General features: G+C 33.1%; 1 protein-coding gene across 3 annotated transcripts in view; it reads right to left on the minus strand.

Moving 5' to 3' along the window:
* The window catches only part of TSC22D2 (TSC22 domain family member 2), a 48,915-nt gene that overhangs the window by 18,145 nt on the left and 4,534 nt on the right, over positions 1 to 26,236 (minus strand). The window contains exon 2 of one of the 3 annotated variants that reach the window (XM_059391738.1): positions 17,238 to 17,309. The exons of 1 other annotated variant lie outside the window; for it this stretch is intronic. In XM_059391738.1, the coding sequence (XP_059247721.1) occupies positions 17,238 to 17,309 (72 nt within the window). Of the gene's footprint in view, positions 1 to 4,850; positions 4,940 to 17,237; positions 17,310 to 26,236 lie in introns of those variants that run through there. One more of the 3 variants, XM_059391741.1, reaches the window with a different exon arrangement.

A 26,236-nucleotide genomic window follows, 5' to 3' on the forward strand; every position in this document is an offset into this window, starting at 1 on the left:
ACAAGTGGAAGTTCTAAGTGGGTTAGATCTAGGAATGTGAAGAAATTCAGATGTATAGTACTTTACTCTTCTGACACATTGCTGGATCAGAACAGTATACAGGAGTCCTGTGAAATTCTTGCATAACCACTAGAATCAATGATTACAAAGTGGAAAAACATCCTTGTGATCTCTAAGATATTAAGCAATGTCTCCTTTGCCATTCTTAGAGCTGCATTTATATTAACACCAATAACTTTTGGCCACAAACTGGAACCCACATTCTTGATTATAGCAGCTATGAAAACAATGAACTACAGAATGTTCTCAGTTAACGTTGACAGAATGTGCAGTGCAACTTATATTTTTACATGAACCTGATTTCTTTACTTGAATGCTTTCAGTGATGGCAATCATCTGATTTTTCTGTTCTACATTTTAGATTCTTGTTGTACATCAAGAATTTATAAAAGGTTTAAATATGAAATATAAAAAGAAGACCAGGATGCCAAGATAAACATCACTGGAGGTTTTCATAGGCTAGACAACAACTGAGAAGGTGTGTTATAGACATTAGACAAAATGAGACAAATGGCTGGAATAAATGACCACTAAATTCCCTTCCAACTCAGATTTATAATTCTAGACTCAGAAAGATAAAAACTCACAGGCGGTATCAAATAAAAAGCCTTTGGTTCTGGAATCATACCCAGGTTTGAGTCCCAACTCTATCCCTTTTATAATGTAACTTCACACAAGTTATTCATCTTCTCCAAAAAGAACAATAGGACCAGACAAGAGGATTCAGTGAGATAATGCATTAGTGTCTGGCACATATTAAACATTTAATATATTAACTATACAGTCTGTACTAGTAAGGGATAGCAGTCAAAATCTAAGTATCATGAAATACACAGGGAACACTAACTTAGAGTGAGGTTATACGGTTTCTACATTTGATTCTTGCCTCTAACTGTATACGATAATTTCTAACATTCTTTCTAGTTACTACATTTTATGATGCCACATTCTAAGGGGATTTTAATGTATTTAAACATTTATCAGATGCTGGTTATGTGGACACTTCATCAAATAAGCCATACACTAGAATTTGAGTATACAGTTGAGTGTAGGAAAGATTAGAGGTGTGATAAATGCTAAGACAAAGCAAGATTTTAGAGGGTTTTTTGGGGAAATATAATCAAGATCAAGGGTCAGGAAGAATATTTTTTAAAGGAAGTGCCACAATTGGGTGGAGAATCTAAAAGGACAGAAGTCTACACACAAATGGATTCTAAGTAAAAGGAACAGCATGTACAGTTAGCCATGTTAGAAAACTCAAATAATGAAGACCAGTTAGAAGGTTTATGCATTTCCACATAAGAAAGAACTGTGTCCTGAATGGGCATTAAAGAGATGGTAGGCTTAAGTAAAACTGACAGAAACAGACGTGGCAGTATTTTGCAATTAACTGGCTATGGGAGATACAGAAGTGTGAATGTTAAGGAGAGATGCCTCGGTAACAAGTTTGAGCACCGAGAGCATACAGATGACACTCAGAACCATCTATCTACATATTCTTAGCATGATGAATAATGTGAGAAGAGGGTCGCAACAGCATCCTAAGGACACCAGCAACACTTAAAAGAATAAACAGAAAGAAAAAACCTGCCAGGGGACTGAGAAGTAATGAGAGATAGAACAACAAACTGGAAGGGATGGTATCCTAGATACCAAAATTATCAGCCCCAAATTTAAAACTTATGACACGTATCAGTTTTGTACAAATCAGAAAAATACTTGGCACAATAAAAACTATTTAAAAGCTGTTTAACTATGATTACAATTGTTAATATCCATGCATATGTACTCCAATTCTGGAAGGGAATATACAAACACTGAGATAGTCATTGTGTTAAAAACTTGCGTTAGGTGTAACTGTTTATTCTATTTCCCAAACATTCCAAAGTTTTAATTTTGAAAAGGCAAATAGTTATTAATAAAGAAGCTGGGGTACAAATGTCTTATCTAAAAAAGGACTTTAAATATAGTATTTTCATTTTTTTTTTAAAGATTTAACTTATTTATTTGACAAAGACAGACACAGCAAGAGAGGGAACAAAAGCAGGGGGAGTGGGAGAGGGAGAAGCAGGCTCCCTACTCAGTGAGGACTCTAATTATGGGATAGTGATCTGAGCCGAAGGCAGATGCTTAATGATAGAGACCTAGTATTTCCATGTTCTGATGACCTATCAAGTTGTTGTAAACTTAAACTATGATCTTGAAGAAATTAAGTTAATGCTTGATAGGCAGACTATTTCGACTAAGCTGAAGAGTAAACAAATTCTTACAGTTTTACATGTTTTTGCTTTAAGAAGTACTATTATTGTGGATTTAACTTTAAATCCTATTTAGACATAGGATCTTTATTATAAACACTTAAAATAAGAGAGGTTCTACACAAAGTAGGTGCTCAATTAAAAAAATCCATGTATCTAAAATATAAATTTTGTTGCATACATATTTTAAAAGTAAACATAGAAAAGGTATCTTTATAGAATTATTCACAATTAAGGGCAAATGGGAAACTGACATAGCACTTAGTAGGAGGTTTTACATGTGATTCATTCACCTACTCCAAGAAACATCTGCAGCTCAAAGCAGATTTTTAAACTGCTTCCCCCAAATGTCTGCTATTAATAAATCCTAAATATTAAAGGGTGAGCTCCTTAATTGTTACACTTGGCACAATTCTATTCTAGTAAGTACTAAAACTTTTCTAACACATATATATTTGCTTATAATCACAAGCATTAAATCTGAATAGAAGGTATTTCTAATGCAATATATACTTAATTATAAGCAACTTACCAAATGTATTTTTTTGACAGGTGCTTTAAAAGATGGTTTTATAAGTTCAAAGGAAATCTAATTTATGTATTCACATCTTCACTCAATATAAAATTTTCCCTTATCCTTTAAGTTCCCCAGAGCTACTCTTGGCATACCAGAATACAACTGAGAGCCATGGTTCCAGTTAGAAAGCCAGATTTGAATCCTAGCTCCACCACTAAATGGCTATGTGACCTGAGCAAGTTATCTAATCTCTCTAAGCTTTCAATTTCTTCTCTGTAAACTGAGGGTACTGGTATCTATATAATACAGCTGTTGGGAAGTTAAACAACATGCCCCAAATAGGCAGCATAGCGTGTGACACAGAGTAAGCACTAGGTAGCAAAAATAAAAACTATTCTGTGGAGAAATTCAATGAACATTTGAGCAGAGATTGACAGTATGAAATTCCTAAGCTCAAAGTGGGTAAGCTCTGATTTGTTTCATCAGTCTCTCACTTATATTAAACTAGCCTTGGATAAAATTCAAGAGTTACAGAATCAGTGTACTCATTATTGAAAATTTCTTTCCTACATCATGTAAGTTGCATATATAACAAGGCTTGTCTCTCATAGATACATTCATTAGCAATGTTATTCAAATGCTTTAAAAAATCTGACAAATGCTCTGAACCTTTCACCAAAAACTGATCATACACTGAATTCCATACAGTATTTCACAGGGTTCATGATCTCCTGAGGACCACCCATCCACTGACAATTGAAGATGAATATCCTACACTAAAGAAACTAGAAATTATTTTCCTAATTACCAAAGTTATGGAGTTACGTAGTAAATGAAAAAATAAAAAGTTTATAGGATCCAAGACAACTATTATTAGTTTGCTGCATTTCCTCCCAAGCTACTAATGATTGCAATTACTGTTTTACAAAACTTAAGTTTACAGAATATGATTAAAGTCATGGAATACCATATCAGAAACAATTTAGAATATCACTCAAAAGATAGATGTATGTGTGTAAGGGAGAGGCTGACTAAACCCAGAGGGTTAAAGATAAAGTTAGAAATAGATATGGTAGCCTATTCAAGAATTTCAAATAATTTGTGATACACTTACAGAATACGTGCACCATACTTTAATGAAAATATTAATTTTACAACTGTATGGCTTTGGACATACAACTTAACCCAAGTTGTTCTTCAACTGCAAAATATGATGATTTCAGACTAAAGACTAGGACTTCATCTTAGTCTAAACTGTATTATTCTAAGAGTCCCCTACAGAATACAGCTGTGTAATGCAAAGCAAAATAAAAAGCTATATAAAACAAGTTTTAAAATTTTTGTTTTCCAAGCAGAATACGATGCTGAAAGGAAATCTTTCATTTTCAGGGCATACAAAACGTATATTATTGACTTCTAGTATATTATTTTCATTTGATATTGGTTCTCAAGATAAGAACTGAGAAAGCTTTCCTGGCTTTATTTTTACAGACATTTAGAAGAAAAATAAAATCCCAAAAGCAAAGTAATTTAAACTATATTTTATGAAGAAAATGGATGTAAGGTCTTTCTTTTTAAAAATAAAAGATTAATATATTAGTTCTCAAATATCTCCTGCGATAATACCTAGAAAGTATTTGGGGCCCTTAACTACACTGTAAGCATCTACAGCAGATGCCACAGCAGTATTTAAGTAATGTTTACATAACACAGGATGTCACTTTATTTTTTAAACTGATTATTAAACACCACTGCAAAGATACAGCCCTCAGCCTCATGAAATTTTGAAAGGATTACATACTCCCAAGTATTTAAAATTCCAAGTTTGAACTTATATTTAATACTATACTCTTAGTTATACAATGTGCTCATTTTGTTCATAAATAGTCATCTCAATACAATAACATCAGGTATAATACATAAAATCTAATCCATTAAGTCTTACCAATTTATGACCTGATGAGACACTCTTGTGGACAACATTCAGTCCTTAGAAGCTAGAATAACCCTCCAACCATGTGAGGGCATCACAACTTTTAAACTTTCGGCTTTCGATCATTATTATGTCACATTCCTCCTCCGATGCTGAATTCTAAAAAAAATTCTAGCAAAGAGTTTAAGTAAATAAGTGTTTTAATCAAATAGCCTTTAAAAATCTTTTATAGCAAAGTTTTATTTTTTACCATGATTACACAACTGATATTTTGTACTTAAGTATTTTTTAAATGTAAAATAATTTTATATTTAATCTGGATACTTCAAACTATAAATTTCAACATGGACTTTCAGGCCATCAGGAATACTTGTTAGTGAAGAGTCAAGAAGAAATGGAACCAATTAAAGGTTTAAGATCATGATCCAGAAATTACGACTTAACACCATTAACTTGCTACAGACAGTTTTGAGGTCCTACAGAATGTCACTTGTGTCTATTATCTGGTTCATATCCATATGAATGTCTAGACTTCTAACACAGGTGAATGGATCAGTAATAATCCATACCAATCATTTAAATGCTCAAGACGCATTCAATTTTTATAACTAAATCCTAGTGTGTCTCTATACCCACCAATTTTAAAATTAGTCAACATGGTGGAAAGAACAGAATTTTATTATGCGTTTTATAAACAGACGTAACAGTGTATCCTTTTCAGAAGAGGTCCTATAGCTCATCTGTATATGACCAAAGAACAAAATTAGGGGTAGGAATATTTAATAATGGTAAAAATTACTTAAGATTAATCTTATATTTGTTAAATTTTTTACAAGAAAGCTTTCAATTAGGCATCTATTTTATTTGCTGAAGGGTAATATTACCAACATTTTCTGTGCAGTATGAATACTCATTTCTATTTTTAGTTGTCAGTAATCTGCAGAAAAGGCAACCCACAAATTTATGGGCATATTTTTGCCTACATTAACTCCCTAAATAAAATGACATAAGGGGGCAATGGAGGGGGGGAAAGGAAGCCATCACTGAGGAAGATCAAAATATGCAAAGCCATAGAAAACTCAAAGACAGCACTGTAAGGAAACTCTGCAGCAATCTCCAGAAATATGTAACCCAAATATAGGGGGCTGGAGTTGTGCTGTTACAGATTTTAACTTTTAATGGAATTTTTCTATTATACAATGTCTTTGAAAGTCTCCCACACAATCTGAAGATCAGGATTTTTTCCAATTTACAAATATAATCTTTCCAAATGTAATCTCACAACACATTTGACTTCAATAAAATCATACTTTACTATCTTTTGTCAAAGCACAGCCCTATGATGTAATCACCTGGTGAAGGCAAAAACCCATACTAATGAGGATAAGTAGTAGTTTAAAGTTGTGGTCATTTCACATCAACATATTACCAAAACATTTTTTAGCAAGCTTTTATGCAACTCTTGTCTCCTATCAACCAAAATACTACCATAATTTTAAAAAGTTCTTTGGATCATTTACTCTTTCATGGGACAAGTCCCATGAGAAGATACAATACCTGGCCATATGTAGCAAAGCATATCCTTCCTGAAATATATGTATTTGTAATGCTAGTAATTTGGCTTGTCTGTGAAGGCTTTGATGGACTGGCCATTTGAGGGGCAGACACCTGACCCTCTGTTAAAGGGCCTGTCAACAATAAGCACTGTTATGACAAATGCCTGGAAAGCCTCTGGAATATAGAATTAAAACCAATCATATAAAGCCAATTTAGTTATTTTCCTATGACATTTGCAGAGAAAATTTTGAAAGGGTGTGTGCATTATACAAATACCGGGCAAATTAAGGACTTAAGAGCTGTTTACATTTAAAAATACAAAAATACAAAACTTCCATTATCAGATTTTTCTCCACCATGCATTTTCAAAATTAGCTGCTACCAGAGGTTACCTTTGAAGGGTTTCAATGACCAAATTCCAACATGCAGGAAATCCTTATTAAAAATTCGAAATAAAACTGGGTAACTGAAATGTTTGTAGATGAACATAGTTAGGATTTAGATATTCTTAAAAAATGAATTTAAAATTAGAATCCTCCCCAAAATGAATATTTAGAAACTTATTCTGATATATCAATCATAATCTCCAATCTCTGGTTAAGACTGCTGTCAAAAACAAATCCCAAACATTTCCCGTATTTATCACTTCATTTTTTCTTTTTTAATTTGTGAGGAGGAAAAAGTCCCACTTAACTGAGAGTGAGCTACTAAATCATATAGTATAGTCCAGCAAAAATTAGGTTTAAGTTTATTATAATTTAGCTAATATTATGGCAAATTTATATTGATAGAACAAAGAGAGCACAGGGCTAGAAGGTGGATGACCTGCAATTTCCAAGTCACCAGAAAACTGATATGGGAAATCAAACAAACATATAAGAGTTCCTAATGGAACTTGCTATATGAGTAAATGTCCTTAGCTTTGACACAAAATTTCACTTTCAAGTGTACACCACCTTCTTCAAAAAGTTCACTGTATTGTTTTGAGAAATCTTAGACACAATAAATAAATGCTTGCTTCCCTAAATGTCGGAAGTGCTTATTTTTTAAACGGAGACAAAGGGGAAATGGGGCCACCCTTTATGCTCCCAATAAATTACATATAGTCCTTCCATAGATTAAGTATTGGGGAAATGAGGCTAGGAATATCAAAGAAAAGCTTGTGAAAAAAAATTAGTCCAAAGATAAGAACACTGCAAAGACAATGTGTCCTAAGAAATTCACATATAAAAAGACATACACAATTAGAGAAAACCCTTTTATCTGTGGATCAGCCAAGATATAATTTAAGATGATTAGCTATGTTAAAAACTAAGTATGAGAAATGTTAAGAAAATGTGTTTAGCAAGCTATGCATCATATCAAATGTACCTCTTAGTGGAAGAAAATGCAAAATTCATGGCTTAAAAAAATTCATACAGCTTCAGAAAATACCCCTAACAAGATAGGTTATTGATATTTTGATATTTTAATAGAACATGTTCATTAACAAATGTTTATACTCCCCATTCTTTCAAAAGGAGTAGAAATAGCCTATAGAGGATCAAAAGAAATAGAAATTGGGGGTTGGGACAGAAGATAAAAATGGAAAAAACAGTAGATGGAAGCCAGTTATATATTATTCAAATACATATGTGATAAGGAATAACAGGCTTTGTTAATAGAAAGCGGGATATCTGACCGAGCTTTTACTAACAACAGCTATCATTAGGAAATACAGCTACTCTTAAAATTTAAGATAGCATGACATATTATGCTTTTAAGAGTTATTATCGCATTTCTTGAAACAAAGCATGTATGACCATTCCAGACATATGTTTAGTACTATATTCTGAACTAAGTTAGCAATATCTAAAATAGAAGTAGATGCTGCAAATAAATTTTTTGAAGATGAATAGTTAACAGTCACTCTGAACAGAAGGAGTGGGGATTAGTCACACTAAACAACTCCTTCCCCTTCTTGTTACCCTTCAAATAGTGTGTAGATGTAGGGAAATAATATGTTCTTTATCTTGATATACCACCAGGTAGATATGCAGTAAGATCCATTTCTGGCTTCCAAGACACAAGTTATATATACCACTATTTCTGAGCTAAATACCACAATTAAAAACTGGAAAAAAAAAAAAACGAGCACCTTCCAAACCTTTTGGTATTTATAACCAAGATCTTTAAACTCTGAAACCAACCAGGAAACAAATTTTGCATAAAAATGCTATTTCTTAAAGATAAATATCATTGAATACATGTCCTAAATTTCTACCATCTATTTAAATTTACTTCTGTCAAATATGAAAAACGTTTTAGAGTAGTCAGCTGAAACCTAAACACAGAAGCTAATTTTGGGTAAACTAATGCATTTGAATACTTTATATGATCATCACAAAAATCTAATATATATCTTGATTTGGTGATTTAGAATATTAGTACAAGTTCGCACATGTACACACAAAGAGAATGCCAAATAGAATACAGTCATTTCTCTCATCTAAATATGTACGAACCCAAATTAATGAAACAAAAATATAAAAAATTCCACTTAATATTTTTCTTCCCAAAAGGTTGCAAAACTATCTGTAGGTTTAAGTACACTGGAAGAAGTATGAGTTTTAAATTTTTTCATTGTTGAAGACTGGAGGGAAAATAAAACAAAATAGATGTTAGGTTTGTTCTGATTCAACAACTTCAGGCCACATATTTAAATGTCCTTTTCATCTGAACAAGTTCCGTAAGTTTTTTTTTTATTAAAAAGCTTTTTTACAGATTCTGCAAAAAAACAAAAATAAATTGGGTTTAGCAAATTAGTTTACACACTAATTCACACATACAAATTTCTGTTCTAGTCAAAGCTTTGGTTTACTTAAAATTATTCTGGTGAAAAGTAAAAATAAATTAACACCACCCACCACAACTGTACCAACTATTTTCATCTATTTCAACTGTTTCTCAAATTTCACCCTGAAAATAATTACTATGATTTTTCAGAGTAGGCTGTGATGACTTATGTTAAGAAAATTCACTAACTTAAGAAAGTGGTAAACACATGAGTAGAAGCATCTAATAATGGATGAGCTGTCAATAATTTCCCATCACCAATTCTGACGTCTGGTTATATGATGAAAATAATGTCAGCATGGCAGGTGTCCCATTTCAGCTAGTCATAGCAAAGCTAAAAGGAGAGAAGAAATGCTTAGGATCCACTGAAACACCACATCAAGCAATGAGATGTAGATCTGTGGTTAAAAATCTGGCAGTAGACAATTAACCTTAGACAACTATCAGAATAAAATTAGGAAGACACAACAGAATATAAAGGATAGCAAATACATAATCTATAAACCCAAGAGTTGACTAAAATGTCTTCAAATTACACTATTTTTTCCAATTCCAGATAATTAGAATCCCAACTTAATAGATATGTGTGTGTATACATATAAATCATGATATAGACAATAACTGGTACATGAATATACTTCAATTTCTGTTCTAAGAGATACACCCACATTAATGTCTACATGGTCTCCTTCTCTTGCCATCACCCCCCCACCCCCAAAATCTGAGAAACAAAAGACATCCTCTTATAACATTTTTCGAGTCCCAGTAGCTGTTTCAGCTGAATTTTAGGCATCTTACCTGTCTCTCCTTCCCACTTCTTATAATATGGACTTCTTTTAGGCTACTCTAATTCAAACTTTAAACAGTCCTACAGAAGACTAATGTAAAAAAAGTATTTATTTATATAAGACAGGTGTTTATTTATAAAAGACAGGTGTATATTTATAAAAGACAGGTGTTTGATAATTAAATGTAATCTGTGATCTTGTATTGGCTCTTGGATCAGGTAAAAAATGGTCATGAAAGACAGTGGGATAACTGTAAAATCTGAATATAAACTCTATATTACATATTAGGTAACAGTATATCAAACCTGAATTTGCTAATTAAACTGCTGTTACATAACAGAATCTTCTTAGGCAACATATGCTAAAAGTATTTTTAGGTCAAATGGACAGGATATCTGAATCTTATTCTTAAATGGTTCCTAGATAATATGTTAGGATAATAAAGCAAGTAAGACAAAATGTTAATGTTCAATCTCGGTAAGATTGCTGGAGCTTCTTTTTACTCTTGGAATTTTTCTGTAAAACTGAAATTTTTTCAAAATAGAGAATCAAACATTTTCCCTTCTTTTTGGCTAGTAAATAATAGTCTCAGAATCGTCCAGTCTCATAAGATCACTTGTGCTCTTCAGAGCTTCTCCTGTTCTCTAAAAGTAGGCAGTGTTTCCCAGTGGCCTGGCTTGACCCTCTTACCCTACTCTGCTCACTCTTGACAACCTCCGCCTTTCTTAAAGCTCAAACTCTAAAATAATAATAACGAAACAAATAAATAAATGGTCTTCAATATCTTCTAGCCTTAGCTTCTCTAACAAGCTGTGTGTCTGCAGCTCCAGTTGTTAACTGAGTTTCCACCTTGACTTTCTACCAGCTCACTCAACCAAAAGTAGTTAAAACCAGAATCTCATTATTATTTTCACTTTTCCAAACCAATTCTTTCACTAATACTTTCTAATGGTACCACCATTCCCTCAATTAGATTTGAGACTTTGCAGTCAAATTTGACGGCTTCCCTATGGTATCTCTTGAGTTGTAACATTGTCTAATTCCTACCTTCTGTTAACTATTCTTCCCTCCTCTCCATTGCCTCATTCAGGCCTTCATTATCTTTCTATTACCTTTGGTTTCTGTCCAATCCAGTATCTCTTCTCTGCTGTCTTCAAATGATTTGTGCACCAAATTTAACTGTCCTTATCTCAAATGCTCTTTACTTTCACAGTAGCTCACTGTATTCCCCAAGCTGGAATTCTCCCTTTCCCTCAGGTTTTTCACTCTGTGTGACCAAATTCTACCCACCTTTCAGGTTCCAACTCAAAAGGTCACTTCCTAATGAAGCTTTGACCAATACCTCCAGCTGTACTTTGAGAGACATAAAATGTTTGAATTTTAAATGACAGTTATCACTTTCAGTCATGTGATGATGTTCTTACCTATCTTTTCCCATATCAAGACCCAGTTCATTGGTTTCTCTACTGTGACCACCACTTAATTGCCTCTGACATGGCATTCTTTCCTAAGGGTTTGCTAGTCTTCCATTCCTTAAGCAAATACACAGCTCTTGGAGGTTTTAAGTAGGCCAGTGTTAACTCACAACCCTGAGATAAAGACCTGTGCAGAGACTTAGGCACCCCTCTTTCCTGTTTTCTGATAATCATGGCCAACAATGACAAAGCAGAAGTAACTCAATTCCAATGCTTTCCTTAACTCTTCTTTCCCATTTAGAACTAAGTGGGGGGAATAAAACTCTACAGAATAGGGATTTTTAAAAGTGGTTTTAAATCTCATTCAAGGTCAACATTGTTGACATAACCAGGAAGACAGTTATTAATTGTATTAATGTTAATTTATAGTGATGGCAAGACTATTTTGCAGAGATGCATCCACTTGCAGAAAGTAAGCTCAAGCCTCTATTGAAACAACCCCCTGGCTATCCAGGTAAAGTATAAAGAAAGTAGCTTCAAGTTTCCTTTGTATTTTGAATAACTATCCTATTGAAATGAAGTACAGTAGGTCTGTAATCATCTCTTCCTATTTTTTCTAGTTATAAAAAGATTACCTAAAATTATATTAGTTTTTGTGATGGATCTGTAACTTGCTAATCAATACTGTAAAAAGCAGGCAACATCTAGGTATTTTTTACTCTACGTTCTAAAATGAGAAATCTCAACTTTCCTGAATTTACATAGAAGTTCTATCAATTTCTCAATTTCTTCACATGCTTCAGATTGTTTAATTTATAAATGCGATCATCCAATAATAGCTAACACTTCCTGTTTTAATGTCTGAACATTTATCCTTAAGTTTTTTTTAATAAATCTGAGATCCATTCCTAAAAGGTGTCAGGTCACTAAAACTTTGTCCTCTAATTTCATGTCTTTGATTATCCTCTATTGGTTATCCATAACTGAAATAGGTCAAAATGTAATCACATAATAAATCAAGTAAGTACTAAGTACAAATTATTAGAGAATATATTTGGGGGGCTTACAAAATAGTTTGGGTTCATAGGCTCATCTAATAAGTAGAGATTATCTCCTAATAAGGAGAGAATATTTAACTAGTAACAGTCTTCAACAAGTAACTCACTATGGTGATTCTTCATAATTACGTACTGTTAACCCTTTAACAACATGGGTTTGAACTGCACAGGTACAGATAAATAAGGATCTTAATTATCTGTGTTTATTGACACACAGTTGATATATTTAGTTTCATGTGTACAACATAGTATGTGAGTTACATGAATTTTTTAAGGACTTAAATGTATTTTTCTCTTATGATTTTAATAAATTTTTTCCTCTTAATTTGTAAGAAAACAATATATAATACATACAACATACAAAATATGTGTTAATTGACTGTTTATCACTAAAACTTCCCGTCAACAGTAGGCTATATAGGCAGTTAAGTTTTTGGAGAGTCAAAAGTCATACTTGGATTTTCAACTGCACAGGGGGAGGAGGGTGTTAGTGCCCTTAACCCCTGCATTGGCAAATCAACTTTAGTTCAGATCTACAACTGTGCAGAGCCATACAGATGAATATCAAATGTTAGGCGAAAGAAGAGAGACACAAAATAAGGAGCTTACAATATTTTGTGTCTTGATCTGGGTCCTGGTTACACAGGTGCATTCAGTTTAAGCTATACAAATTATGAATGGTGTACCTTTCTGATACAAATTATACTTCAATAAAAAGATTTTTAAAATGTCTTATTACTGAGCATTCAAAAACTAGATTAGCCAAGCTCTGAAACCTGAGTTTTACCATCTGGGTTAGCAAGTACTGGTGGGTGTTAATGATGTACCCAAGCTTCTTGGAGAATGAATAAAACAAAACAAATTATCTCATATAAGCAGCTTATTTCTGACCTACTCCTAACTTCAAAAATGAAATCTCAAAGGAACGATGATAGCAAATACCGAATACCTGTTTTCTAACACAAAATACGTGATTTAAACAAGAACTTTTTAAATCGAGTAATTTTTAAACTAGATGCAAACAGATGTAAGTGAATAATCACTATAATAAAAGACTAAACAAGACAATTTAACTGAAATCAGGTATCTAGTAAAAAGACCATAAATTTGGACATTCATTTTAAGTTAACACCCATGTGCACTGCTGCTTTCCTAATTCATTTCTCTTTAAATATTGGTGCTATCCCAAGAAAGGACAAGCCAACTCATGGGGATAGTGCACCTAGCAACTGTTACTCTCATTTGTTAACTGCGCTGTGCCTTTTCTTCATTAAAGCAGAAATACTGCATGTGTTTATCAATGAAGTTTAAATCCTGAAAAGTTATCCAATTTCTTCCTTTGGTCTACCTGGCAAAACTTTCTTCCTCCCTAGTGCTCCTTTACCTTACTGACCTGATATACACAAGAGGGTAAATGTGTTTGTTATAAATTCTTACCCTCAGCTTTTTTTGCAGACAAAGGACTTCCAACAAAAGCCTGTTCCCCAGTGATTAGTAAAATAAGTTTCTAAACTAATTTTGTCAATGTAACAAAGCAATGCCAATAATTAAGTTCAGAACTGTTCTTTAAAGAAGAAAAGTATAAAGTCAAAATTTAAATAAAGTTATTATTCTGAAATGCCAACAAGCTAGAGTATCACTAAGTATCACTATCACTACAATAATCTCCAGAAAGCTAATTACAGAAACTGCATTATTCATTTTAATAAACAGTCAATGCAAACATTCTGCACTTCCTAGGAAAGGTCTGTATTATTTTTAAGCTGTCAGTATCAATTGTCCTTATATTTGGTGATGGTTTTAGTTGATTCCTTGAGTACTCTGCAAATGACAAAAGGGGGGGAAGACAGAACAATGATAGCACCTATGTAAAAAGGAAAGGAAGGCTTGACAGTAGCTTAAAGTTTAGTACAATAACTGAATAAGGCATGGGCTATCAGTGGCAAGAAAATTTCTTTTTTTTTTTTTTAAGATTTTTATTTATTTATTTGACAGAGAGAAATCACAAGCAGATGGAGAGGCAGGCAGAGAGAGAGAGAGGGACGCAGGCTCCCTTCTGAACAGAAAGCCTGATGCGGGACTCGATCCCAGGACCCTGAGATCATGACCTGAGCCGAAGGCAGCGGCTTAACCCACTGAGCCACCCAGGCGCCCAAGAAAATTTCTAAATACAGGCAGAGGCAAATGGGTGAAAAGCTTCTCAATTTGGTAATTCGAATTTAAATAAAGAAGGAAACAAAGCGTCCATTAGGGAACTCTGAGTCAGTGTGAGGAAAGGTATATTAATTGTATTTTGATTAAGATACTCTGCTAAAAGAATCCTAGGGAAAAAAAAAAGATTCCAGACTTTCAAGTAAGGCAAAACCAAGATCTTCAGCTATTAAGGTCAGGTTTAATGAAAACTGGCACAGGGCTTAAATTTTAAAGCGGTTTCTAGTAAAAATGAGTTTCAATATTTCATAAACAAGAACCTGAAATATGGTATCTGTCAATACTAATAAGCAATTTTATACCTCAAGCTAAGTAGATAATGTAAGGGATTTACAGTCCCATAAATTCCTGAATAGTTCTGTTTAACAGAATCATCCCTGCAAAATACTTATTTGCCAAATTAGTAAAATTGTTTTAAAAATCTATAATTTATAACTAAAAATATGAATAAGGCAATTTGGTGAAATCTAACACAAAAATGGTCAGGAGAAGTTATATTTACTATTTTTTAAAGTTTAACACACATAAATCTTCAACTCCATCTGCAATGAAAAAGAATGTATACTCCCATAATACTTTATTTGCTAATAGACTTATTAAAAAGTCTACGTATTTGCCAATGGAGGTCATATAGTTAGAACTAATAAAGCTAGCTCACTGCTCTTATAAACTGAAACAATTTTTTTCACGTTTTATTTTATTTAAGTGATCACTACACCCAACATTGGGCTTAAACTCATGACCCCAAGATCAAAACCCACATGCTCCAACTGAGCTAGCCAGGCCCCTCAATTAAAAATTTCATAAGCTAGTTGCAAAGTTAAAAGGAAGCTACTAGTACTGGGTTGGACCTGTCACTTTAGTACCAACGGGCCAACTTATAGTGAAGAATGGCTGATCTAGAATATAAATTCTGATTATAGTTTGGCATTAACATACTACTAACACACTATTAACTTCTTTGGCTCTGGATGACAGGCTTCAAAGAAAAGAACAGAAAATACTTTCAACCCATGAGTAACTACAGATAAAGCAACTTGCCTCATTTTGATACTTTAAATATTTCTGTATCTAAAAAAGAAAACAGGCAAGAAGTATTTAGCTGCAAACAAATGATGAGTAGGCAACTTCTATGGTTGTTTTATAAGGAAACAAAAGAAAACTTTCAATATTAAGTCAAAATTATAAAAAATAAAGCTCACATGTTTCTACATTGTTCTGATGAAAATAACAGCTCTTATTCATATTGATAGCACAGTAGCTTATAAAATTTAGCTATTTGAAATAAGTTACCATATGACTATCACTATTCTTATTACATCTCTAAATAGAATGCTGTTTTTCCTTTTTCTAATGGAAAAGAATAAAGTATAACACAAAGTACTCACCCTGGCTATATCAGATAAGCCATTTGAACAAGCATTCATGTTTGCTTCATGCCACAATTTACATTTATGTCTTAATTTACATTGATACAGCTGTACAATTTCAAAATTGAAATTATAAACACTGTACTATAAATTGTAGAACTTCTTGCTCTACAAGTAACTATTTTAAAACATTTTCGGTTAAGGAACACATCACTGAAAAGATACTTTGTTAGAAAATCTCTTTAGAGTGACACACAAACAAATCAAGCCTAAGAATTAAAAGACTGTTACCATTTGTAGGCAATGTAAACCATGTCTTAACATGACATGTACATGCACTTAGCAATACTCTTTTCTAATGAAAGAGATGGAGTTAAGTCCATGAGTAGTATCCAAACTATGCCAGAGGACACAAATGCGTTGCCAGGCAGAATTAAAAGAATCTAACAAAGCTCTGTGTGAATTTTTAAAACAGCATTTGTGTTTGTTCTAGTAATTAAACACAGAATGATGGAGCACTAATAAATATTCAGCAAAATAACTGAACACAGCATATATTACTTAAAATGTGTTAAGCAGAAAGATAAACCAAATTATCTTTTGCTATAAATGAATGCTTAAGACTTCATTCTATTATTTTAAAAAATTACAAACAAAATTTATATAACATTTCTAGGAGAAAAACTGTTTTAGGAGTTTAAAACAGTAATGCAGGCAGGTCTAGGGATTCTAACAAACAAGCTTGATGTTGAAAGTTTCTCAGCAGGATTAAACAATAACTTTCTACTTTGATACCTTGGTCTTATCCCTTTTCCAATTTCTTAATATGAAGTGACATTTCGTTTTGAGTTACTAAGGCATTCACAGAGAAATCATATAAAATAGGACAAAAGTAAACTAACTATAGTTAATTATATAGAATATATTTTTATATTAAAATATACAAGAGTAAGTGGATATTCCATATAACAAGATTTAATAGAATACGTAAGTCCTTCCAGAAAGTAAATATACTTAAAAGTGAAGTGAAAAATAAAGTGTATTTATATTCTATTTAAAATATAGATTGCTCTTTTGGTTTATTTTGCTGCTTTGTCCCATGCTAGATACCATGTGATCCCCCCCCCCCAAATGACACATAAAGTTTAGGTTTAATGATGAGAAACCAGTACAGAGCAAAGCAATTCATGCATACACTTTTGCATGTATGCATTCCATATGTTAAGTATTCATACCTATCCCAGAGGTTCTTTGATTCCTGAAACGTGTTCAAATGGAACGCTTGGTAGAAAGCAGTTGAAGGATTCCTGTGAGATCCAAGAATCAAATGGAAATGAGATTGAGAAAGTACAGTGAAATCACTACTTTTCAAAAAAAGATGGAAGATTTTAGATTTGTAATAAAGTGTAACGACTTTAATAAAAAGAAAAAAATACAACATAAGCTTGCTTTAAACATTTTGAAAGAAATTAAAAAACTGGATGAAATCCAGCAGACCCTGACAACAATTCAGGATCACAGTTCTAAAAGGGGTAATACGGGTAATACGGTAATACATCCAATTATGTGTGTGCGCATATGTTTAAACACATATGAATGTGACCAATTCACAGCCTAATCAACACTACTCTATATGAGATGCCTTTATAAGTTTCTCAACATTTAGCAGTTTAGCAAAGCTGTTCCCAGGTACAGGATTCATGTAAAATAAATTAAGCTACACCTTCATAATATAAAATTTTTTTTAAAAAGATTTTATTTATTTAGTTGACAGAGAGAGACACAGCGAGAGAGAGAACACAAGCACAGGGAGTAGGAGAGGGAGAAGCAGGCCTCCCGCTGAGCAGAGAGCCCTATGTGCAGGGCTCGATGGGACCATGATCTGAGCCGAAGGCAGATGCCAAACAACTGAGCTGCCCAATCACCCATAACATAAAAATTCTTAACAGGATCTATTTGATAGAGTTTGATAATGAACAACTGAGTCCTTTTCTGGGATGGACTGGACATGATTTCTACCTTTATAATCCATTTATTTATGTGTGGTTTCTCTGGATTAGGGTAAAACATGGTGCAGCAATTACATGGCAGCTTTCAAATTTCTTACATTAGTGTAGTGGGCCTTTAAGAGGTAAGAGCTCCCACACCTTAATCACCATCCATTTCTACCATTCCCTGGAGATATGTTCCCTAGGGCTATCTATAACCATAGAATCTTAACTGATGGGCTTGATGGGCTCATCCTGGCAAGCTCCCAGCCTACATGATTCACCTCACATCTCTGGAGTGGTTTCTTAGGGGACTATTTAAACTTATGACAAATCTACTAATAGCTCCCCCTCTACCTCAGATTTTCCCATAGTTTCCCCAACCCCAACATGTATATTAGGGAGCTAGCAAAAACTTGTCACATTACCTCTAAAATCCTTGACCCATGCTGTAGCAGAATAACAGCAAGCTAAGAACATTAAATACTTATTATATACCAGACCCAATTCTGAGTGTTTTACATTTATTAACACAATTCTACAACAACCCTAAGAGGCAGGTATTATTATTATTCCTATCCCACCAATAAGGAAACGGGTCAGACAGAAGTAACTTGATATCACAGAGCTAGTAGGTAACAATCTGGTCCTAGAATTTACGCTCTTAAATCACTATGCTAAACATATAGTGGAGTTTAATTTTAACCTCTCTAGGTCTGTCTCTTTATCAGTTAAATGGTGATATGATTTAGCCTTGTAGGGTGGTTAAGGAACTTAGACTGAATATAAAGCTCTTTGTATATATAGCCAATGGCCAATAAATAATAGCTATTATTTTATTATCAAAATGAAGTTCAAATACAACATGGCAATCCTGAGACCCTCATAAGCACCTTAAGAGAGTCTCTACAGTATTACTAGTACCACAAAAAAATTATTTCCAAATTCTACTGGAATAGCAATTAAATATCAATGATCAATAAGCAAACAAATACTCAACAGAATTCCATGATTTCAAAATTCAGATTAAGACTCAGTCTTAATACCTACTGAATTTTTTAAAAATACGTTTTTTTAAAAGGTATTTTTTGTTTTAACCACTAGGGTACCTCTTAGATGATCCAAAATTAGGAAAGGCAGACAGATGATGTCAGAGTATCACGAAAGCAACTATTTGATTAATTGGCAGTATATATTGGCAGTATATATACTTCTCTTTGTCTGCCCTACCTACTTTAACTCCTTTCTATGCTTTTAACCCTTTCTCTATTTTTCTCTAGAGGCTGGGTCCAAAGTAATCAAGCATATTGATTAGATCTGCTAATATCAAGGATTAAGAGGCTGCTAACCACTATTTATTTAACAGCTTATATCCTCTCAAGATACATTTGGCAGGGGCTTTTTTCACTGTACTTGGAATCAGTCTACCAATTTAAATTAAAGTCAACTGAACCAACCAAAGACTTGATTGGCTTTTTTTTTTTTTTTTTTTAAAACCAGGCTTACCCAGGACCGTCCTATATGGGGACAGGTTTGCTATTCACACAAGTCTGTCTGGATTTAAAACAATGACTCAAAGAGGAAAGGAGTATATATGAGACAACAACAAAAGGTAAACCTAGAGGTTATTCTGCAAGTCTGGAATTTAAAATTCATTAAAAAGTACTTATATTTATAAGGATGACATTCTTTAAAAAAAACTTCAGATCCCCCGATTTTGGAATAATACATATGTATATATTTAATTTGAATCAAATTCATATGCCAAATAAATTGGTTTTAAATGAAATCATATGACTTAAGCTATGATGAGATTCCAGCATTTTTACAGCCAGACTCTAAAAATGAAATGTTTCTCATAAGTCAAATGTAGAAGTGAAAAAAGAATGGATCTGCAGTTAGTTGTGTATCTTGGGGCAAAAAAGGAACCTATGAAATAAAATACCATAAATGTACCTAAAGTCTTCAACATGTCAGAACAAATACACTTAGGTTGCAAAAGCTGGCAGTAAATCACTTTCTACATACATTTAAAATGAAGAAACCATATGGAGTAATACAATCTATGTACTCTAGAAAAATTTAAAGAGTCTAGATTCCAAGGATAAACATTTAGACAGACTTAGAAAATATGACACTTTTCATTTCTCTAATACTTCAGCAGGGATGTCTTCCATAAACTTGAGGGATATTTAGCAAATAGCAACAATTAGTCTCAAAATATTGCTTAACAGGCATATATTAAATCTGTAAAAACTAACTGATCAAGAACTTCAAAAGAGCCATTTGTAAATACTAAGGGGCTTGATCATGTTTTGAGATGGCATAAAATTGAGGAAATTGATAGCCCAAGGAAAACAGTTAATAGAGATCATTGCAACCAAGGTCATAAGGAAATACTGAATTTTATGCAACTTTGGTCACAAATTCTGTTCTGCCCAAGAAATAAAATTTGAAACCAGTTTCCTAGTAACATATTTGATGTCAGTGTTAACTATTAATCTAAATATAAAGCCAACAAAGCGCTTCTTAGGGAGACTGAGGCGTGGTTTATTCTGAATTTCAGCCACCAAAGTGAAAGTGCTGTTTTCCCATTTGTGGACATTTTTCAAAATCAATTAACAAAATATATCCTTTTCCTCCTGACTTTATATACTAAATAACCTATCCTATTAATTTCTAAGTACATGAAAGTAGTACATCACAGAGTGACTCAAATATGACATACATCGACCTGCTTTGCTAAGATACTATCTTTGTAGGCTAACTCTAACACAGAGGAAAAACATTCCACACCTCAAAACTAAGCTATGAAAATTGCTGAATGTTAAAGGATGAGGTACATGAGCCCTGAACTCAGCAAATACTTTCTTCCCTTATGTCAAAATTCAACTTCAGCGATCTCTTAATAGAAACCAGGGAAGCACAACAGGCCATCTCCAATATTATTATCTAAGGATTTAAAATGATTAAAAACATCCTTTAGGTAAAGGGTTACAACACAACAGATCAGTAGCCACAGTAGCTTTCCTTCCCCCTATCTTATAGTAAGCAAATTAATAAAATAAAACTCTGGAAATATCCAAGAGTAATGGGTTTGGTATCAGAAGGCCTATGTCTGAATATATGCTGTTACTTAGTAACTATGTGATTCAAACAAGGCCTCAGTTTCCTTAATCCATAAAAAAGGGAGGAATACTTCCTTACAGTTGCTGAAAAACTCAACGAGATTATGCATACAGAAGACCTCACAAAATTAAGCTTGGTTTGTGTTTAATATAGGATTACACTTTCCAAATCATGCTATATAAAAATCAACTTTTAGTAGCGTACCTTAACATATACTCAATTATATACCTTAACATATACTCCATTATTTCATCATTATTAAGGTAATATTCAGGCAAACAGAACTTAAACTTAGAGCTGGGCATACCAAACTATTTAGTATATTTCATTGGATAAGAATCCTGACTTCTGGGACTCAGAGCTCTCATAGGATCTCCTTATTACACAACTTTTTCATACGATTTAAATTAAAAATACAATAATCACTGAAAAGCGTACTGAAATGGTCCTAAGATACATACTACTTTAACAATAAAAGCTTCAAGAAACACCTTTAACAGCAACCATAATCTTCTGATTAAAAAAATCACAATTTCTCACCATGACATTTCAGCCATTCACTCTGGTTGCTGTCAAAATTAATCACATCATTTCCCAAAACTGACATCTCTTTCTTCCACAGTGTTACACAAACTGCCATCCTCTTCTACTCAGAAATTCATCCCTTTCTCTTAACAGTGACCTAGCCTAAGTCAGCCTTTTAAGATTCAGTCCAACAGTTAGCTTCAGAAGAATGCACAAGTGATAAAAGGTTGATGCTAAGGACAGAAACTGGGTGGCTGGAGGACAGAAGTGCAGAGAGACTTCCGGTTTACATTCCTGTATATTTAGAACTATATAAACATATTACCTATGCAGATAATAAATTAATTTTAAACAGAAACCAGTCTATTTCCTCCCCATATCATGTCTAACTATGTCCTAAATTGTTCCAACAGTACCTTATATTTTACTCCATCACAGCCTATGATATATATGAAAGCATATATTTGATAATTATCTTCATATAATCTGAGTTCTTGGGAGGGCAGGATAGTCTTTTTTTCTGTATCCCAGTACTTACTATTCAGAGAACATAAAAAAAAGTTGAATGACTGACATACTGTCACTTTAAAGGTTTTCTTGGGTATTCAACCTACTTGATGAGTATCTGCAAGCTTTGTTTTTGTTTTGTTTTTTTTGTCACATGATAGTCTGGTGGCAGAAAGGTTTAAGTTGGCAGCTACCTTATGAAACACGTTTAAATGTATCAAGTCATACACAGGGAATCTTAAAATCTGACCAAGTCTCAAATTCTAACTTTACGAATGACGAATACTGAGATAAGTTAAAAGACTTAACTAAAGAAAGTAAGTGGTAGAAAAGCCAGGATTAGAACCCAACTGCTATATGTTTTACAACATCATGACTTCTCTGAAACACTGTTTTGGCCTGAAACACTGTCCCCCTTCCTGTTATTATATCCATACACCAAGTAATTACACTTTCAGATAAAAACTGAAGACTCTTGGTATGATTTATAGCATGTTAAGGTGGGATCTGGGAAAACAGTTTGTGGACAATGAAATACTAACATTTCTGTAATGTATGTTTGCTATACATATTATATATGGACTGTTTATAAACTACCTGCATACTTCATTTAATACTCTCCAACTGTGCAACACAGGCATTATCCCCATTTTTCATACGGGGAAACAAGGGGCTTAAAGAACTAAATAACCGCCTGAAGGTCAAATGCCTCAGGTATGCAGCACAGTTGGGATTTCAGCCCAGGCTTGTCTAACTCCACTGTCTGTAACGGTCATTCATACTATATGCTAATACATAATTAAGCACACTACTGATTTTATTTGACTGAGAGCCTCCATCTCCTTTTTTGTTTTTGTTTTGTTTTCAAAGGTTAGGTAGACCAAATACGTAGCAAGGATGGGTTTCGGATTAACTTACATAACTACTTAGTAAAACTTAATTCTAACTCTCCCTTAGAAACTAGTTGGTTTTAAACTTTGCTTTAGGTATCCTTCATTCAAAGTTTAAACAATTTTCTTGTTTAATAATGAAGAGGAACTGCCAACATTTCACACACACCAGCATTACTTATAATAAATGACCCATTAATTACAGTTTCTCTTCTATATTTAGTATTCTTTCATCAAATTTTAGTGAAAGCTTATGAACATTATTAAAATTATTGCTCAATGATCTGCAGAATTTTCACATAACCATCACTTACAAATGTGTAACTTAATGAGAGTTCATTCTTTTAAACAATGTTAGTTGTGTATGAAGAAATAAAACTAAACACTGAAATCTAATTTTGGGCTTTAAATTTGAGAGGTGAGCAATGCAGAGAAGCATGGATGAAATTTAATTCGCCTAACTTAAAAACACATTAGGAACATACTTTTTAGAAATAAAAGCAGATAATGTATCCTTACTGTTACCAGCCAAATTTGAAATGCATATGTTAAAATATATTAAGAAAGTCACATAATGATATATAGGAAGGATATGAATTGGTTACTGTTCTTAAATCTTTATGGAGGAGTTTTTGCCCTAAACCATGCCAGATTAAGAATGTGACAAATATTGAGTAATTTGGTATGTTCAAGAATTGCCGTGGGAAAAACCCAAATTATACCAATAATTCAGGTATGCACATTCTTTGTGGATACCATAATTTGATTATACTATATTAAAAAAACAGCTTCAAATCACAAGTCCACTTGGTTTAGTATAAAGAACTAATTTAAAGGATTTATTCCAATTCAGGAATTTTGGTGCACATACCCCTTAAATACTGTCAACTATTAAGGTTTTTTCTTAAAAATCTGCTCTTCCCGTTAATAAGAAATTACTCAGGAAACATCATCATTTGGGCCACATTTAACCAGGCAAATCCATTTTTATAAACCCTCTCCTCTTACTCATACTTAAATAGTTCAAGAGTAATGCAATTAAGAAATAAACAGTATCTGTTCAAAAAGTAAATACATACTGGTCTAAAACAATTATTTAAAAAAGGAATTAGATGCCTTTTCTTCACTAGTAATAAGTATTCCTATTCCTTCTGAGACTGTATGCCATGTCATTTCACTCTCTGCTTTTCTGTATTGGTTATCTGCCACCACTCTCTACCTCTCCCCACACTGCCCAACTTCTGCTGTTTTAGGAAAGAAAAGTCAAGATCTTTTTATACTCCCCTATCAACCATTCCTCAGTAAAGAGACTAATTTTGGTTTCTTTACCATCTGATTGTTGGGGGTGCTCTTTGATACTAGAACACTAAAGTGCATGACTACTTCTAATCTCTTCTTCTGCACAAAAGGACTGTTAGCAAGTACCAGATCCAGAAATCCAGTGTCACGTTTTACTATTTCCAAATTAGTGCTATTAGAATTCTCCAAGAACAGATTACTATTACCCTTATTCTCAGGAAACAGAAAATACATATACCACAGTATCAGTACTATAAAAAAATGACATCTCAAAAAAGCAATTTAGTTCAAGATACCCTACTTCCCCTACAAGGAAGAAACTGTTACTAACCAGAGTGTGTCTTACCTACACCTACCCACTCTAGAAGCCCTTGTGTTTACTAAAGGTTATCCAATGTTCAGCCTATAGAATTTAGTTCATACATGATTTTGAACAATATATAGGTCATTGTTAATTTAAAAAAAAGTACCATACTGCCTACTGATACACTTCTGAAACATTAATCTTCTTGAAAATCTATGGTAATTTCCTTTACTTAGAGCCATGGTTATGACTAAAGTATATTTTTGTAATCAGCATGGCACTCTGATGAATCCATCAACATTAATCTTCTTGAAAATCTATGGTAATTTCCTTTACTTAGAGCCATGGTTATGACTAAAGTATATTTTGGTAATCAGCATGGCACTCTGATGAATCCATCAATTATCAGTTTTTATACTAAATAATAAGGTCACTCATACACAGGATTTCACACTTTGAATTACAAAATCCTTGGTAAGAGTACCTAAGATAATATGTAGTGTTTGATTTAAACGTCAACTGTAAAGCTGGATGGGCAAAATTACCTCCATTATTCAGTATCAATAAGGAAACATAAGCTCATAACACAAAGATTCAACTAAGGAGCTTTCATTTGTAAAGACTAAATGCAGTGAGACTTTTAACGCTCTCATAAGTACCTATAGATTTTACAATAAAGGTAAGAGTGACAGTTGTCTCTTTATATACATTTACATAATCTCACTTAACTATCAAGTTCAAAAACCTGCACAAGTATGTATGTATATCTGAGATACATATATAGCCATACAAAAAATCTGTGTATTTATAGCACATACCAGGATACACCACTTAAAATTTAACAATTTATAATACATCAACAGTAGACATTAGCAAACTATACAAATAAAACCATTAATAAGATATAAAGACATCTGCCACTAAGGGATCCTTACAATCAGGTTTCCAACAATTTTTTGGTTGTAGCTGACAGTTCACAATTGCAGCCATTCATAACAGTTCCTGGAATGTGGCCTACAAGAGTTCACACTGGTCAGCTATCTGTGGAAAACGATCTGTACTGTGTTCCCTTTCCAAAAGTGCCAATAATATTTTGCACCTCTCCCCATTTATCAAAAAGGAGTCTGTTAAGTGTATTGGTAATTTAAACAAATTTTGTAACTTTCACCGTAAAAGTGGCTTTTTGTGCACTATATTTTCAACCATTATTATATTCTGTTTACACAAAATCAGTTTGAGAGAATCAACAACTGACTATAAGTCTTTCCAACGAGAAAGGCTAGAATATTTAACTTTACGGCAATTAGTAATATAACGTCAATAGGCAGTGTTAACTGAACTTGAAAACATTTCCTTGCTTTCTATATAGAATCGTCAGCCCTTCTAAAGGTACATTATTAAAATGTATTAATATATAAGTCCTCTTTTTAAAAAATGAGTAAGTCTCAAAATGAAGCTTTGTAAAAGGCAATGGAGCCAAAAACACCACGAGATAGAGTTTTCAATATATCAGACTAAAGAACCTCAATCATTTTTGTTAATCTTCCATTTTCCTTCCTTTTCTCAAAGAACGAGACTATGTTTACTAACAT

This window comes from Mustela nigripes, chromosome 2 (genome assembly GCF_022355385.1).
Source record: "Mustela nigripes isolate SB6536 chromosome 2, MUSNIG.SB6536, whole genome shotgun sequence".
Taxonomy (NCBI): Eukaryota; Metazoa; Chordata; class Mammalia; order Carnivora; family Mustelidae; genus Mustela; species Mustela nigripes.